The following is a 13,664-nucleotide window of genomic DNA, read 5'->3' as shown; positions in this document are numbered from 1 at the left end:
TGACTAAATCACGACCTGTCCCTTGGACGCGAGCCGGCACGCCTTTGTTCGCAAGCGCCTGAGTGTCGTCAGCAGACTTGTGTAGCCTGGCGTTACGCGCGGTGTGGCGAGGCGTGGCGGTGGCGGGGCGTGGCGGGGCATGGCGGGGCGGGGCGTGGTGGGGCGCAGCAGCGTGGCGCGGCGTGGTGTGACGGACCGTAGCTAGATAGTGCCGCCAGGCAGCCAGCTCACTGCTGTAAAGTGGAGGAGCCTCAAACACCGCCCTCCTACTCCGCGCCACACTGCGCCGCGCGCATCTTTTGTGCCCGGCTCAGCGCTGCTGTTGTGTCGCGACGGAGGGGTTCCCTGTAAAAACATCCCGCGGACCGCCGCCGTGGGGAAAGGCTGCTCAGAAGAGGAGGACGGCGACGATGAAGGTGTTTTAACAAGTGGGTGCAGCTGCTGGTGTCCCGCGCGAATGGCCATGCTAGATGTCGTGCCAAACTGTGCCATGCATAGAAAAGTGTAGTGAAAGCGGTGCCATTAAATCAAAAGTGTGTGACTTGTGGTGAAAAAGTGTACACTCGTAAACCACAAAAGGGTGTGTGACTTGGCCGCCCTTGGCCGTTAGGCCACGCATTTCCCTTTTGTGAGTGACATGACTGTCACACAAATTTTTCCGAATTTTTCTCTATGACACTTCGGCACCACGCAATTCTTTTAGTAGTTGAGTCGAGAATATGATTTTACTTTGCCGTGCGCGAGCGGCTCGTAACGCCCAGCGACACAACGCGGCATCGCTATTACGCGCCGCGACAAATTACTCACGGGAATGGCGTACCTGTCCGGCTCGGCCCCGCCCCGCCCCGTCCCGCCCCGATACGAGGCGCGCCTCTCTCAGCAGCAAAGCCGCAGAATTGATGAGGCAGGCACACAGCGCAGCCCAAGCGCAGCGCCACAAAATGCAGCACTTGCAACTTATTCGCCCCTCGGCCCCGCCCTCCCCATGGCATGCGCCACGCTACCCTGCCAAACACCGGAAAAGATTTGATGATTTTTTTAACATAAAAGGGTATGAAAATAATCCCAAAAGAACAGCTGTATAGCCAAGGGGTGCCCAACTCGAAAAATCATAGTGTGCACCGGATTACCTAACAGTAAGATTGCCTAGGATTACCTAGGATTACCAACGGTTACCAGTGATTACCAAAGATTACCGGTGATTACTAAAGATTACCGACGATTACCGTTGATTACCGACGATTACCTACCATTACAAATGATTACCAATGATTACCGACGATTACCAGTGATTACCAAGTCTGTGTAAACCTGATTACCACGCAGGGGCACCCGTCGGCTATGGCTTCGAGGCGGCCGCCCGGCGGGTAGGCAGCAGGCTCCCGCGAGGCGCGCGGGTGCAGAGCGCGTGGCCTACCCCGCGCTCGGCGGGCGCTCCACTCAGCCCCGTACTCGCGTGATGGGTAGTCCCTGTCCTCCGGGCGTCGCCGGAGGGAGGCGGGGCTCGCGACCGTGTTTGCATACGTCGCACACACGAGCGGGCACCACGTTTCAAACAGAAAGAGGCTGTAACGATGTTTCAGGCCCCGTTTGCTCGCGGGAAAAAGCAATCCAGATTAGGAAATGGCGCTTCCTGGCTAGCTTAGCAGCTCGACCCCTTTGCCGTCGTCCCGCCCCCGCCAGTTGCCAGTTGCCAGTTCCCCGCTCTCGCTTTCTCTCTCTCACACACAAGCACATCAGTCACGCGTGTACTCACCCGCTCGCCGTACTCGCCCTCCACTCCCACGGTGGACACGTACTTCCACCCCATGCTCGACACCACGTCCACCATGGCCTGCGCCTGGAAGTTGTCGGGCGGCACTACCCTCGAAAAGTAGCCGAAGCGGGACTTGTCGGACAGCTCCGTGCTGGTGGAGGCGTAGCTGATCTGCGGGATCTGTGAAAGTAAACAGAAAAAAAAAACTTTTATGAATAAGCTGCCATATCCATGACCATATGTAAACACGTTATTACACAGCATGACATAACATTTACATCGTACAGATCATATAGAGTTAATCAATAATGTCTGAAGTGAGAACTGCGCGCTATGTATTCATACTAAATATTTAAATTTAGTTTTCTTTCTTCGAAAATAATTTTTTTATCGCTTATTACATTATCAACCGATATTAGAAGTATTAAGTATCATGTATTTTTTACTTGGTGATTTACTTAAAAGGGTGTCGAACACTGCCGATGCCCCTCACTTCATTCTCTGCCCCTGCCCTATGCCCCGGGGAACGGGGAGAGCCACGGGGATTTCTTTTCTTCCCCCCTTGGGGACCTCTTTACTGTAACGTTTTTGCCTCCTGCGCCTCTCTCCTTTACAAGAGAGGGGGCGAGGGGGAAAAGGAGAGAAAAGAGGGGGCCTTGCCGGCCAAGCAACAAGCATGTAGTCGACTGAAAAAAGGGAAATCTCCCCTCCTACTTTGGCTTCTTGGCTGCTCGTGCCTTCTGACATCCCGTCCGGGTGGGCCCCGCCGGCCCCGCCCCGCCCCGCCGCTTTGCACGACAAAGCAGGGGTATGGGCAGGCGAGCGGGCGCCACGGTGGCGGCAGCGGCGCTAAACAAGGCCGCGTTCGGGGAGAGGGTCGGTCAGCAGTGCTGCGCCACTCCCCGGACGCGGCCCGGTTGCTGCTGCTGCTAGTGAAAGGCCCAAGGCCCAGCGGGGTGGCGAGCGTCTCTCCAGACCTGGTGGGGCCCAGGACTGGGGGTGTGGCATTGTGCGCACCCGACCTCTAAAAAGGGGGCGCAAAACGCCGCGCCGCCTCCTCTCTTACTTTATTTTTCCCTTTTTCAATATCGCCGACCGTTGCGCTTGTGGCCATGTGTAGGCGTTATACTACCGCAACCGTTTCGACTCCCCCATTGTCTTTAATTGCCTGAAGCTGGAGTCAGCCGCGCCACTGCTCACAGTGTACGTACAGCAGATGTGTGAATAAACAGAAACAAAGCACAAGCTCATGGTGGCCCAGAGTGAGAAAGGGGAGAGGGTGAAAGGAGAAAAAAGGCAACGCTCGCTGCGCTCCTAATTGCAAGACTACCCTTGTTAGGGTAATTGCTGCGACGCTGCGGTCGCCCCTCAACTCGATTATTGTTTCTCTTTTAATACTCTTGTCCTCAACCAATTCGCCAAAAAATATAGATTTGTTTGCCAATTTTTGTCCTTGAGTACAAAATGGTAGGAAATGTTATGTGTGACACACTCTTGGTACCTTTAAATCTTTTTACAAAATTTTTTTTGTGACATGAAGTAATTTGTAATTTAATATAAATCTATCAAGTAGGATACGTTGCTACGTGCATGTTACAGGCGGTGGAATGACGGCGCGTTTTCGAGTGCCCGCTGAATCGGACGGGCCTTGTGGATGAGGAAAAAAGAAAAGGGAAGGTGCGAAAAAGAAGGACCCGGATTATACTTCCTTTCAGGCTACCTTGGGCTACACGGCAGCCTCCGCTCCAAGTCCGACCCCTCGCTGTGCCTCCAGCGCTTCCTAATTTACCTCTAAACCGACCCTCCAATCTTGATTTTCGCTCGTTTACTCTGCTCTCCTCTCCCCACGTCGCTTAAAAAAGGATTACGTATGCCAACCTTCCTTTTGCGTAGAAAGGAAAGAGAGCTGAGAGAGGGAGAAGGGTACATCACATCCTACGAAAACAGGAAATGTACGAGTAAGTTAACTTCTTTCACGTTCCTTCCACCATATTATGCTGCCGATCGCACGAGAAATAACGTGAAAGCGCAGAAATTACATCTTTAGAGACTCCTATACGGACGGTAACGCGATGGGGCCACGACTCCCGTAATCCTGTGTACAGATGGAAATGTAACCCAATGTAATCCGTGTAATACTTATCCAAATTTTGAAATTATCATTAAATTTCATACCTTATTGTCTAAATTAAAAAAAATTATACCCCTAGAAGTTCAACAAAATTCATGTGTTGTCTCTCAAAATTCACGTGTAATCCTTGCAATCACGAAATCCTGCGTATACGTCCTAAATCGAAGTGGTGGCCCCTTCGCGGCCACGGCTTGGCTCTACAGCGCGCATGCTTAGGGAAGCGGTGAGAAGGAACCATCGCCTTTGAGGGATTACCAGAATCGTTTCCCACAGCGCCAACCCTGGCTTGAAACGAGTCGTCGCTACTCACACAAGCGCAGAGAGACCGCAAAGTGATAAGGACCGCGAACGCGAACCGAACGCCTGCACCAATTAAAACTCGAAGAGTCCCTCGAGCGCAAAACGTATACCCTGTAGTCGGGCCATGACCTTATCGTGCATTCTGTCGTTTTTGAGAAATTTTGCGGACGAAACCGGCAACTTAAGGTTAACCATCTGGTATCATTTTCTTTACCATTTAAAAAAAATATTTTATTTTAGTTTTACATTTTTCCTTTTTTGTACGCTTAGGGTGATTTTCAAATCTCTCTCCCTCTCTCTCTCTTGCTCTCCCTCTCTCGCCATCCCTCCCTCTCCCCCTCTCTCTGACCCGCGCTTAGACAGCCCGTGGCCCAACTTTAGATTGATGAAAATCCGAGGAAAGTTTAAATCCACACCCACTGTAGACCGGCCTGGCAGATTCCTGGACTTGAAGGAAACTTATCAGGTGGGCACCCACCGGCAGCGCCCGCCCAGTATGCCGGCCCACAGAGTGGCTTAAATCTCACGCATTCAGCCGCACAGACTATCTAAAAGTTAAGTAGGGCCATTTTGCCTGTTGGTCGCTCCATACTGAATGCATACATTCCAGCTCCCGTAACGCCTCTTCTAAAAGTCACGGGGGAAGGGCAGAGAATGATTTTCTGGATCAGGTATGGTTTTTCAGCGATAAGCATAAAATATGGTTGTGACAACAATCCGCCAACGGAGAAAACCGTATTCTTGGTTGATACACCTGTGCTGTTGTTGCCTCAACCATCCACTCGATGCTAAAAAACTCAATTAAAGAATTAGTTTAAAACGCCTAATCTTAGAAATTTGGCATTATTAACAAAAAAAAATCGACACCATGGCCTATTTTATTGTTGCGAGAAATTGGATCGCCTTTTAAAGTGCCGTCTATTTTTCAGGTGTATCGAATGCGATCGGTTCTCTAATATTTTCGCAGGCCGTCCGACGCACACGGCTTCGCAGAGAGCAAAGTTGGAACAACGCCTCCGGGGTCCTGCGGGGTGCTCTGTGGGGCCCCGAGAGCCCTGCGGGGGCTATGCCGGAGTGGCAAGGCGCGCTTACCGATGTTTATGACTCTTGCGGCGGAACTTTCATTTCAACTCATCTTTTTACGGCACCCAAGTTGGACTGATAAAGGAAAATATTTATGTCTGGTGCCACTGATGCCCCAATCACATTATGGACACAACTCACAACCAAAAACAGCACAGCGAGAGAAGTTTGATAAAAGCAAAAGGGTGTGTGGCGCGCGGCAACAGAAACGAAGGACCGAATTCCGAGTGATAACAAGCTTGAGCTGCCCTTGAGTCTGCCACAAACCAATTTTGCAACTTCCGCTTCGCTCTGCCGGCAACTCAGGAGCAGCAAGAAAGGCCTAACAGCGGACCTTGCTAAAAAATCAAAAGAAAATTCCTGCCCGTTCAACTTAGGTAGGGCGAGTATCCATGTCATTTAAAAAACGTAAATATGTTTCTGACAAAGTCCCGGGGGGAAAGGGAGGGGGCAGAAAGAGAAAGGTAAGGAATTATTTTAAGCGGTAAGAAAGAGCTGGCTTTTGCTCTAAGTGGCTAACTTAGGTCCGAAGCCGGGCTGGGCAGGGCAGGTCGGGGCACGCCCAGCCCATTCCGGCCTGATGGCTCTGTAAGTGGCTCAGGGACCTGTGAACGGCCAAGTGCGAGTGGTCTAGGAGAGAGACAGAACAGAGACGGAGAGAGGGAAGGAGGGGGAGAGAGGGAGAGAGGGAGAGGGAGAGGGAGAGAGAGAGAGAGAGAGAGAGAGAGAGAGAGAGAGAGAGCGGGGGGCGTTCCTAATGCCCGCCTTGGGAGCGATGTTATGAGTGGCGGTATGTCTTCGGTACAATGGTAACATCGCTCGCCTTCTTACGTCGGCTTGGGAACCGGCTCCGGTCTGCACCCTCCAGCCGAGCCGAGCCCCGCCGACCCCGGCCCGCGAGCCCCTCGGTGAGCTTCTCGGGGGCCCGGCCGGACCGAGAACAACTAAATTGATAATGGATATAGATTGGGCCCCAGGGCCGCGCGCCACGCCAAGCCCCTCTGCGGAGCGCCCGCATCCGCCCCGCCGCTCACCGCCAGTCATATTAGGGAAATACTACTCAATATAAGTTCAAACCAATGTTGGGAGGAGGACACACTTGACAGAACACAGCTTAATTAGGCGGCCTCAATATTATTTTGGGGTTGTTTCAGTTCTTCTTGTGACATGGTTACTTGGCTGACGGCCAATTCTATCCCGTGTTCGGAATTGCACTGCTACATGGGCCAGAATCAAGCGCGGATGCGGCAGCGTTTTGAGACGTATCTGGATTCCTAACCTGACAGAGCTTTGAAATTTAAAGGTTCAGACCCTTCACAATCAAGCGGGTCTCACAATAAATGGCACAGACATTGCATTTTCCAGCATATTTCCGTTGAATTTTAAAGAATTTGCAAAGGCAAAATGTGTTCAAAGACATTAAAAATTAGCATCCCTATGCAAGGCAGTAAAACTGCCCACCCCAAAAAATGTGGTCTCAATTCCAGAACTGCAATGAAAATTTCAAGTACAGTTCTTGAACACTTTTTGGACACTTTGCATGGCCAGTCAAATACTTGGGTACTTATTTCCATGCAGCTTTATGTACCGAAAGATACACATTGTTAGGCCTTAGTAAATAACGGACCCTTTGTAAAGAAGTCCTACATTTGTTTTTCCAGTGCAGTTGACATTTTCCCTCGGAGAGACAACGCGTGAACGGGAAAGGGCATGGTGACTACGCGTATTGGGGTTGGAAATATTTCTGTGTGAAATGGGTCTGGGGCGAGGCGGCCAGACTGCGGCAGATGTGGCAGACACTCTAATGAACAGCCCGCCCGCTCCGCCCCGCCACGCTATATTGCGATGCCTTGCAAGCGAATCGCCACGCCACGCCCGACCAAAGCCACAAACAAGCAAGCCCGCCCGTTTTCGTTCCTGGAAGAGTCTATTTTTAGGTCGTTCTTGCCGACTCATTTCCTCATGAGACTACTAGTTGCATCTACCACTACCCTTAGTATAAGGCGTGGACAAGGCGACGACGGCCGTCGTTCTGACCAAACAGCGAGCGGCGAAACTAAATCTCCGTCCGTGCAGCTGTTTGCGCGCGCCTTAGAAACAGGAAACAGGTGCTTTGAGACGAGCAGGTATCTCGGGAGGCACGGGGGGTGCGGTTTTTATTTCCCTCGCGACGAAAGCCGAGCGTCACTACGGCGCGTGTACCAGTACCGCCTCCCAGTGCACAGCGGCAGCCTGCCTCCACCGCAGGCTGCGCCCAGAGAATAATATCAGATATCGAAGGGCGACAAACAGCACGGGCCGCAATTCAATTAGAGACGACAAAATTAAGGCAGGCCTCATCCGCCAGTTTTTTGTCCGGCTGTCGCTCCCCCACTCTCCTCCACCCCTTCTTCCCTCCTTTCCCTCGCCATTTCTACAACACTGCAGAGCAAATTTTCGAAAACAAAGTGGACCGGAAACTGGGCGGAGTTATAATGCTTCCTTGAGGTCCGGGGGTTGGTTGCTGGGAGGGGAGGGGAGGGGGAGAAGGGCAATTACGGATGCCTCCGCACGGCGGAAATTTCCCAATTTTATTTCCTCGGTCCCTTTACTTTTCAAGGAGGGTCCCCATGGCCGCTCGCCCGCGGCACTCCCAATGCTGGCTTACCGGTCGGACGGCCGGAGCAGCTTTTTATATGCGTTTTCAGCAAAGTTATTAACGAAAGCCATCAATTTGCGAGTCGACGACTGTTGGCTGACGAGAGTCCGCAGGCTTCTTGGTGCTGTTACAGCGAAACAGATAGCTAGGCCTTCACTCACTCACTCACTATCCACTCGCATAGTGCAGAAACAGTAGAAAGAGTGCGTGCTTGGGCCTAGCAAAAACAGTCGGGCCTCTCCTCGCAGTCGCAGCTGTGCGCTGCGCAGCGCTGGGCAACCCGTTATTATATTTCTGTTTGTGTTTCTCGCACGCACTCGAGATACTGAAATGATGGATGGGTAAAACGATTAGTGGATAAATGACGAATTCTTATCAGTTTACGTCAGTCTTCTCGAGCGCCTTCTCCTCCCCACTGATTACCTTCCCGGGGGAAGATTTGTCTTTAGAACCGGGACCGGGGCTGCCGCCAACTCCGCCGGAGAGTCTGTTGATTTTAGAACTAGAGCCCGCGCCCGGATCAGCCTATTGTTCGGTGGAGCGCCGCCTGCTGCGGCTGCACACCGTGAGGCGAGCACTCATTCCGTCACGTTGCGAAACCATAGTTTTTGGATTGAACACTTTGGCCGTCCACGATCAAAAAGCAACGACAAACAATCGAAAGGCGGAGAGGTATTGCGCACAATGCTTCAGAGTTTATATGCGACACAGGGCAGCGAGCTGAGCAATAAGCCATGCTCGCAGATGGCAGTGTAGAGTTTGGGCTAGCCAGATTCAGCTTGTGTGAATACCAGGCGAGTCTGCATTCTCGCGACGGGCAATGGACCGACCAGAGAGTTCCTGCATCGTCGTCCACAAAATAACGTCCGTCCGTCCCCGTCGATCCAAATAACCAATATATATAAAAGACTGCCTTGTTTGGCCGGACGCACAGACAGAGGGTAGGAGGGGGGCGGCCGCTGCTGGTCCGAGTCGCGCCGCGTTGACCGAGGAGGTCGAGCTGAAGTGGTATGAAGAGCAGCAGTCCCGGGGGCCCAATCACGTGCGACGCGCCGCACACTGGGGCGAAAACGGAATTTTAGGGTCAAAAGTCTAGAGTACTCAGAATGGTGTCAAAGTTGGTATCCGGGGGTTTTGGCGTCTCCTAAAGCCATTTCCGATGTCCGTTTGCACCTCCAGGGTCATCCTGGGTCGTCGTCGGGGACCTCACGAGGTCGCCGATGACGTCCGCCAAGGAAATTAGTACCAGGGGGTTATCAGTTGCGCTGAAGCCATTTCCGGTGTCTGTTTGCACCTCCAGGGTCATCCTGGGGTCGTCGTCGGGGACCTCACGAGGTCGCCGATGACGTCCCCCAAGATAATTGGTACCTGGGGGTTTTCGGTCGCGCTGAAGCCATTTCCGGTGTCTGTTTGCACCTCCAGTAATTTTCAGAAAAAAACTCTTCGGCGACCCCATGACGTCGTCGGCGAGCCCATGGGGTCCTCGGTGACCCCAAGAGGTCTCCGACGATGGCCCTAGGATGACCCTGGAGGTGCAAACAGACACCGGAAATGGCTTCAGCGCGACCGAAAACCCCTACGTACCAATTTTTGGGGGGGACGTCATCGGCGACCCCACGAGGTCCCCGACGACGACACCAGGATGACCCTGGAGGTTCAAACGGACACCGGAAATAGATTCGGAACATCTGAAAACCCCCGTATACCAATTTTGTGTGTTCTCTGATTAAATTAAGACCGTCTCCGTCTCAAAAACTTGTGAGAAAATGAGATTTTGGTCAATTTTACCGCCATTTTGAGAGAGAACCGCTACATTTCGCTACCCGTGCCCATATAGCCCTGAAAGTAGGTCACTTCTACTAGCCTCTGACGGTCGCAGAAGTGTTCGCAAGTGTTCGCAACTTCAGATATCTCAAGTCAAAAACAGCAAAAACGCCAATTTTTATCGAAATTTAACAGGATTTAAATATTAAATGAAGATAGTTAGACCAAAAACGAGATGGTCTTTAGACTTCTTGGACCTTCCTCTTTCCAACGATATGTGGTTCAAATACATTATCTTTTCGAAATAAGCGTTAATTTTGGATTATTTGGACCCCTGACACAATTTGAGCAAAAGTACATGAATTTCACTGACTTTGAGGCCTGTTTCTGCATAGAAAGCGGCGCTAAATGTGGCTAACAAGTACAGGAGAGTGAGCTTTGGTCCTTTCTGAACAAAATGGCACAGTTGGCTGAACTCTAAACTCATTCTGAAGAAATCGCCTTTATGACCCTAAATTTCCGTTTTCGCCCCAGTGTGCGCCGCCTAATTCCATTGTGAGCCGCTGCTATTTGCTCATGATGCCCCCGTGGCGCGCGCCGCCGGTGATGAGAAGCACTTTCTCGCTCCCACAGCGCAGACCGGAGCAGCCCGGCGGGGCCCCCCCAGCCCCTCCCCCGTCGCTGCTATCCTTTCCTCTTTATCTCTCCAGCCCACTTTCCGAAATGGCACCCTCGACTTTTATTTTCTCTTTCTCCCCGCGGCGGCAGCCGTGGCTGGGACGCCTATTTGCGGATCTCCTGCGCCGCCGCCTGCCGCCGCCGTCACGAACAGTACAGAGTCGCAACTATATGGAGTCCCCATAGAGCGCTGCCAGCGCAGCCAAATGAGCGCGAGGCCCTTGACACCGGACCCAGGGGAAGGGAGGGCCGGGCCCGCGGGCCGGGGGTAGGGTTTGAGCCGTCAGCCCCCCCGCCGCGGGCCCCGCCGCCGCCCTAAGGCTGATAAAGGGGGCGGGACGTGACGTGAGTGCGTCAGAGGAGGCAGGTGAGGTGGCGCGGGGGCGGCCGGGGGGGCGGGGTCGTATAGATCTGCGAATGGCACAATATCATGGGGGGAAACGAGGCGTGAAAGCGACGCCGGTAAAACAAAAAGGGGACGGCGAAATTTCCCAGCAGCGCCAAATTTATTGCCGACGCGGTATTGCACGTAAAGGGGGTATATTCACGTTGGCGGATCGCTATTTCAACTTGTCTATAGATATGCAGTCGACCGCCTTTCTTTCTGTTTTAAGTAGTCCAAACATTTATTCGAAAATTCAACAACGTATTCGAAAACTGGCAAGTTAGCACACTGTGAAAAAAGGAGGTAGGTTTACAGAAAATTTTTCCTTGACGCAAGTAGTTTAGTTTGCCAGTGACTGAATTAGAAACCAGAAAAATATACATTAAAAAATATAAAAAGTACATGTTTTGCAGTGATTTCACTGCAATTGCCGAGCGAGTGTAATTGTCACAGTTACAGTTACGGCTTTGACCGAATGATTCCTTTGGGGGTTGGGGTTGAGACACGTCCTCCCCTCTGCGCCGCACATTTCGCATTCAGAACACATTCCGGTTCGAAGCTCGGCGAAGAGTTCTAATTCCGCGCGCAAAGGAGGTGCCGTTCGCTTGGATGAGCCTCGGGCGACTTGTGGAAAGTGTGTCAAAACGACGGGATGCCGTGTCGGGAAAGAGTGTTAGAAGATCACTCCTAAGGTTACAGTGATCGCGGCAGCAGCAGTCGTAAGATACGGTGGATGTCACAGCAGTCTTTAGTGGAGACGCACGTGAGATACGAAGGGGTGCACATCGTACATCCTAGCTTACTCTGAATATTCTCAAAACCATATGTGTATGAGCACGGAGGAGGTGCCTCTGTTCCTCTCGACTCGATAACAAACTAGCGAGTTGGGAAACGGGGACACTGGAAGGACAGGAGGCCGTAGGGAGACAACAGGCGTGGGAGGGTGGGGGAGGGAGGGGGTCCGGCTGCACGACGGCTAGCAAGTTTTAAGCCACAAAGACAAGGGTGTGTACTGTCCCTCCCTCGGGGTGGGGGAGAGAGGGTGGGGGAGGGGGACTACATAGGGGACTCCCATACTCTCTACAACATTGTGCGGGCAAACCTTCTACAGCCACGGCGCGCCAGCCAGCCACGCCTGACCGCAACAAGCAGGCCGGCAAACACGCAAAGCAAAGACTATAATGCGCCCATGGCCGTACGAATGTAATATCAGCACAACCGACCGCACAGGCCAAAAACGAAACGGTGCTTTGTCCCGTTCCGCCCGCCGGCCAGGGGTACGTCAGGGACAACGACGACAACAACAACAACAGCAGCACGGCCATCTCGATGCGCTCTGCAGTTTGCATAATTTTACGGCGAACGTGGCTCGGGCGCATCGACCGTCAGCGCGGCCGGAGCCGCCCCCGGATGCTGAAATAGGACGGCTACTCCGGTCAGGGCAGCGGCGCGCCGCGGGGCCGCCTACGCACCTGCAGCCGACCAATCAGCGCGAGGCGTCGTGCGAGCGTCAGCGTCGCCCGTCAGCTACTCTGTTAAACTAGAGTCAACACCTTCACCGATGAGCTCCACCTTTCAAATGTTGACGGTGTCTGCGATAACCGATAGCAAAAGTGCTGGGCTGGATCACAACGTGATCACAATGGTCAATGGTCTTGTTAATTAACAGTGAATTTGTTGAAGTTTTTTAACGACTTTTTACGACAGCAACAATTGATGGAACAACAATTTTTAATTGTTAGCTTTCCTCAAAATAATTTTGGTGTGAGCAACAGACGCTTTTCCTTTTACTGAGCGAACATTGCTGATGGATCACAGCGTTGTTTTTCAACAAGAAAAATCAGTGAAAAAATAACAAATTTGTCGTTTATTAACAACATTCTTTAAAAAATAATCGAAGGATATGAAACGGAAAGGGGACATGTTTCCTACGCAGTCGACTTAAATCCATTGGGTATGAAAGCTGTATCTAAGTAATTTAAATTTAAATGTAGTAGGCTATCAAGAGAAAATAGAGACTGTCTGTGGGGGACTGTCTAAAAATGTAGGTCTACCATAGAGAGCGGCTGCCAGAACTCTCAGCTCCACTAGTCTTTTCCTCGACCGTCTGCGTCGTGCTCGGATCACTCGCCAGACAGGAAATACCGGGAAAGACGCTGCGGGACGCGGCTGGGCGCAGTCAGAGCACCAGTGGTCTTGAGGGACCGGCGCCCTCCCCCGGAGCGCAGAGGCCCGTGCGCCGGGTGGCCTACCCGCCCCGGGGCCGCTCCCCCCCCTCCCCCTCTCCCCCGGCGGCGGCAGATGGCGGGGCGGCGCGCACACGCGGCGCTTCGACTCACCTTGAACAGTCGCAGGATGTTGGCCACCATGATGGAGACGACGCTGAAGGACGCGCCGATCACCCCCGACACCGGCTTGTGCGGGTTGAACTCGGGCGACTCGCCTCGCGCGCACTTGTACTCCGACAGGTCCTGGGAAAGAAACAAAGAGAGAGGGTTGTTGAAAATAAATAAACAGACGAACAATAAAAGCACAAGACGCTAATGCCACAACCATGGTAATTATCACGGCGCGTCGAGGAGGTACACCTGCCATGCCGCCTGACTGTGTGATTGTCTCGTCTCAGTTTGCACAACCCCCGGCGATCCCTTTGCGAACAGCCGGCGCGCCCGCGCGGGTCGGGCGGGGCCCTGTCTCCTTCCGGCAGCAGACACTGCTCCGCAAATAGTGTGCCCTGCATGCCCGCGAATATGCATTATACCGTGGCGACACCGCCGCCGCCGCGCGTCAGAGGGAGCGAGAGCAGAGCAGGGCTGCAGGGGACGACACTGTGTTTGTGTGACTGACGTCGATCCGCATCAATCATGCTCTGCTATGGGCCGAGCCCCGGGCCCCGGGCGGGCCCAAAGAGCGCACGGACTGGAGCTGA

General features: G+C 52.8%; 1 protein-coding gene across 1 annotated transcript in view; it reads right to left on the bottom strand.

Moving 5' to 3' along the window:
• Window positions 1–13,330, bottom strand: part of LOC113206188 (metabotropic glutamate receptor 8-like) — a 72,273-nt gene extending 58,943 nt beyond the window's left edge. The window contains 3 exon segments of the mRNA XM_052269010.1: window positions 1,757–1,936; window positions 13,075–13,206; window positions 13,322–13,330. Of these exon segments, the coding sequence (XP_052124970.1) occupies window positions 1,757–1,936; window positions 13,075–13,206; window positions 13,322–13,330 (321 nt within the window).
• Between the last annotated feature and the right edge of the window lie 334 nt (window positions 13,331–13,664).

This window comes from Frankliniella occidentalis, unplaced genomic scaffold (assembly GCF_000697945.3).
Source record: "Frankliniella occidentalis isolate FOCC.00 unplaced genomic scaffold, Focc_3.1 Scaffold80, whole genome shotgun sequence".
Classification (NCBI taxonomy): domain Eukaryota; kingdom Metazoa; phylum Arthropoda; class Insecta; order Thysanoptera; family Thripidae; genus Frankliniella; species Frankliniella occidentalis.
Note: the sequence above shows the minus strand (reverse complement) of the source record. Positions and strands in the feature narration are given on the sequence as shown.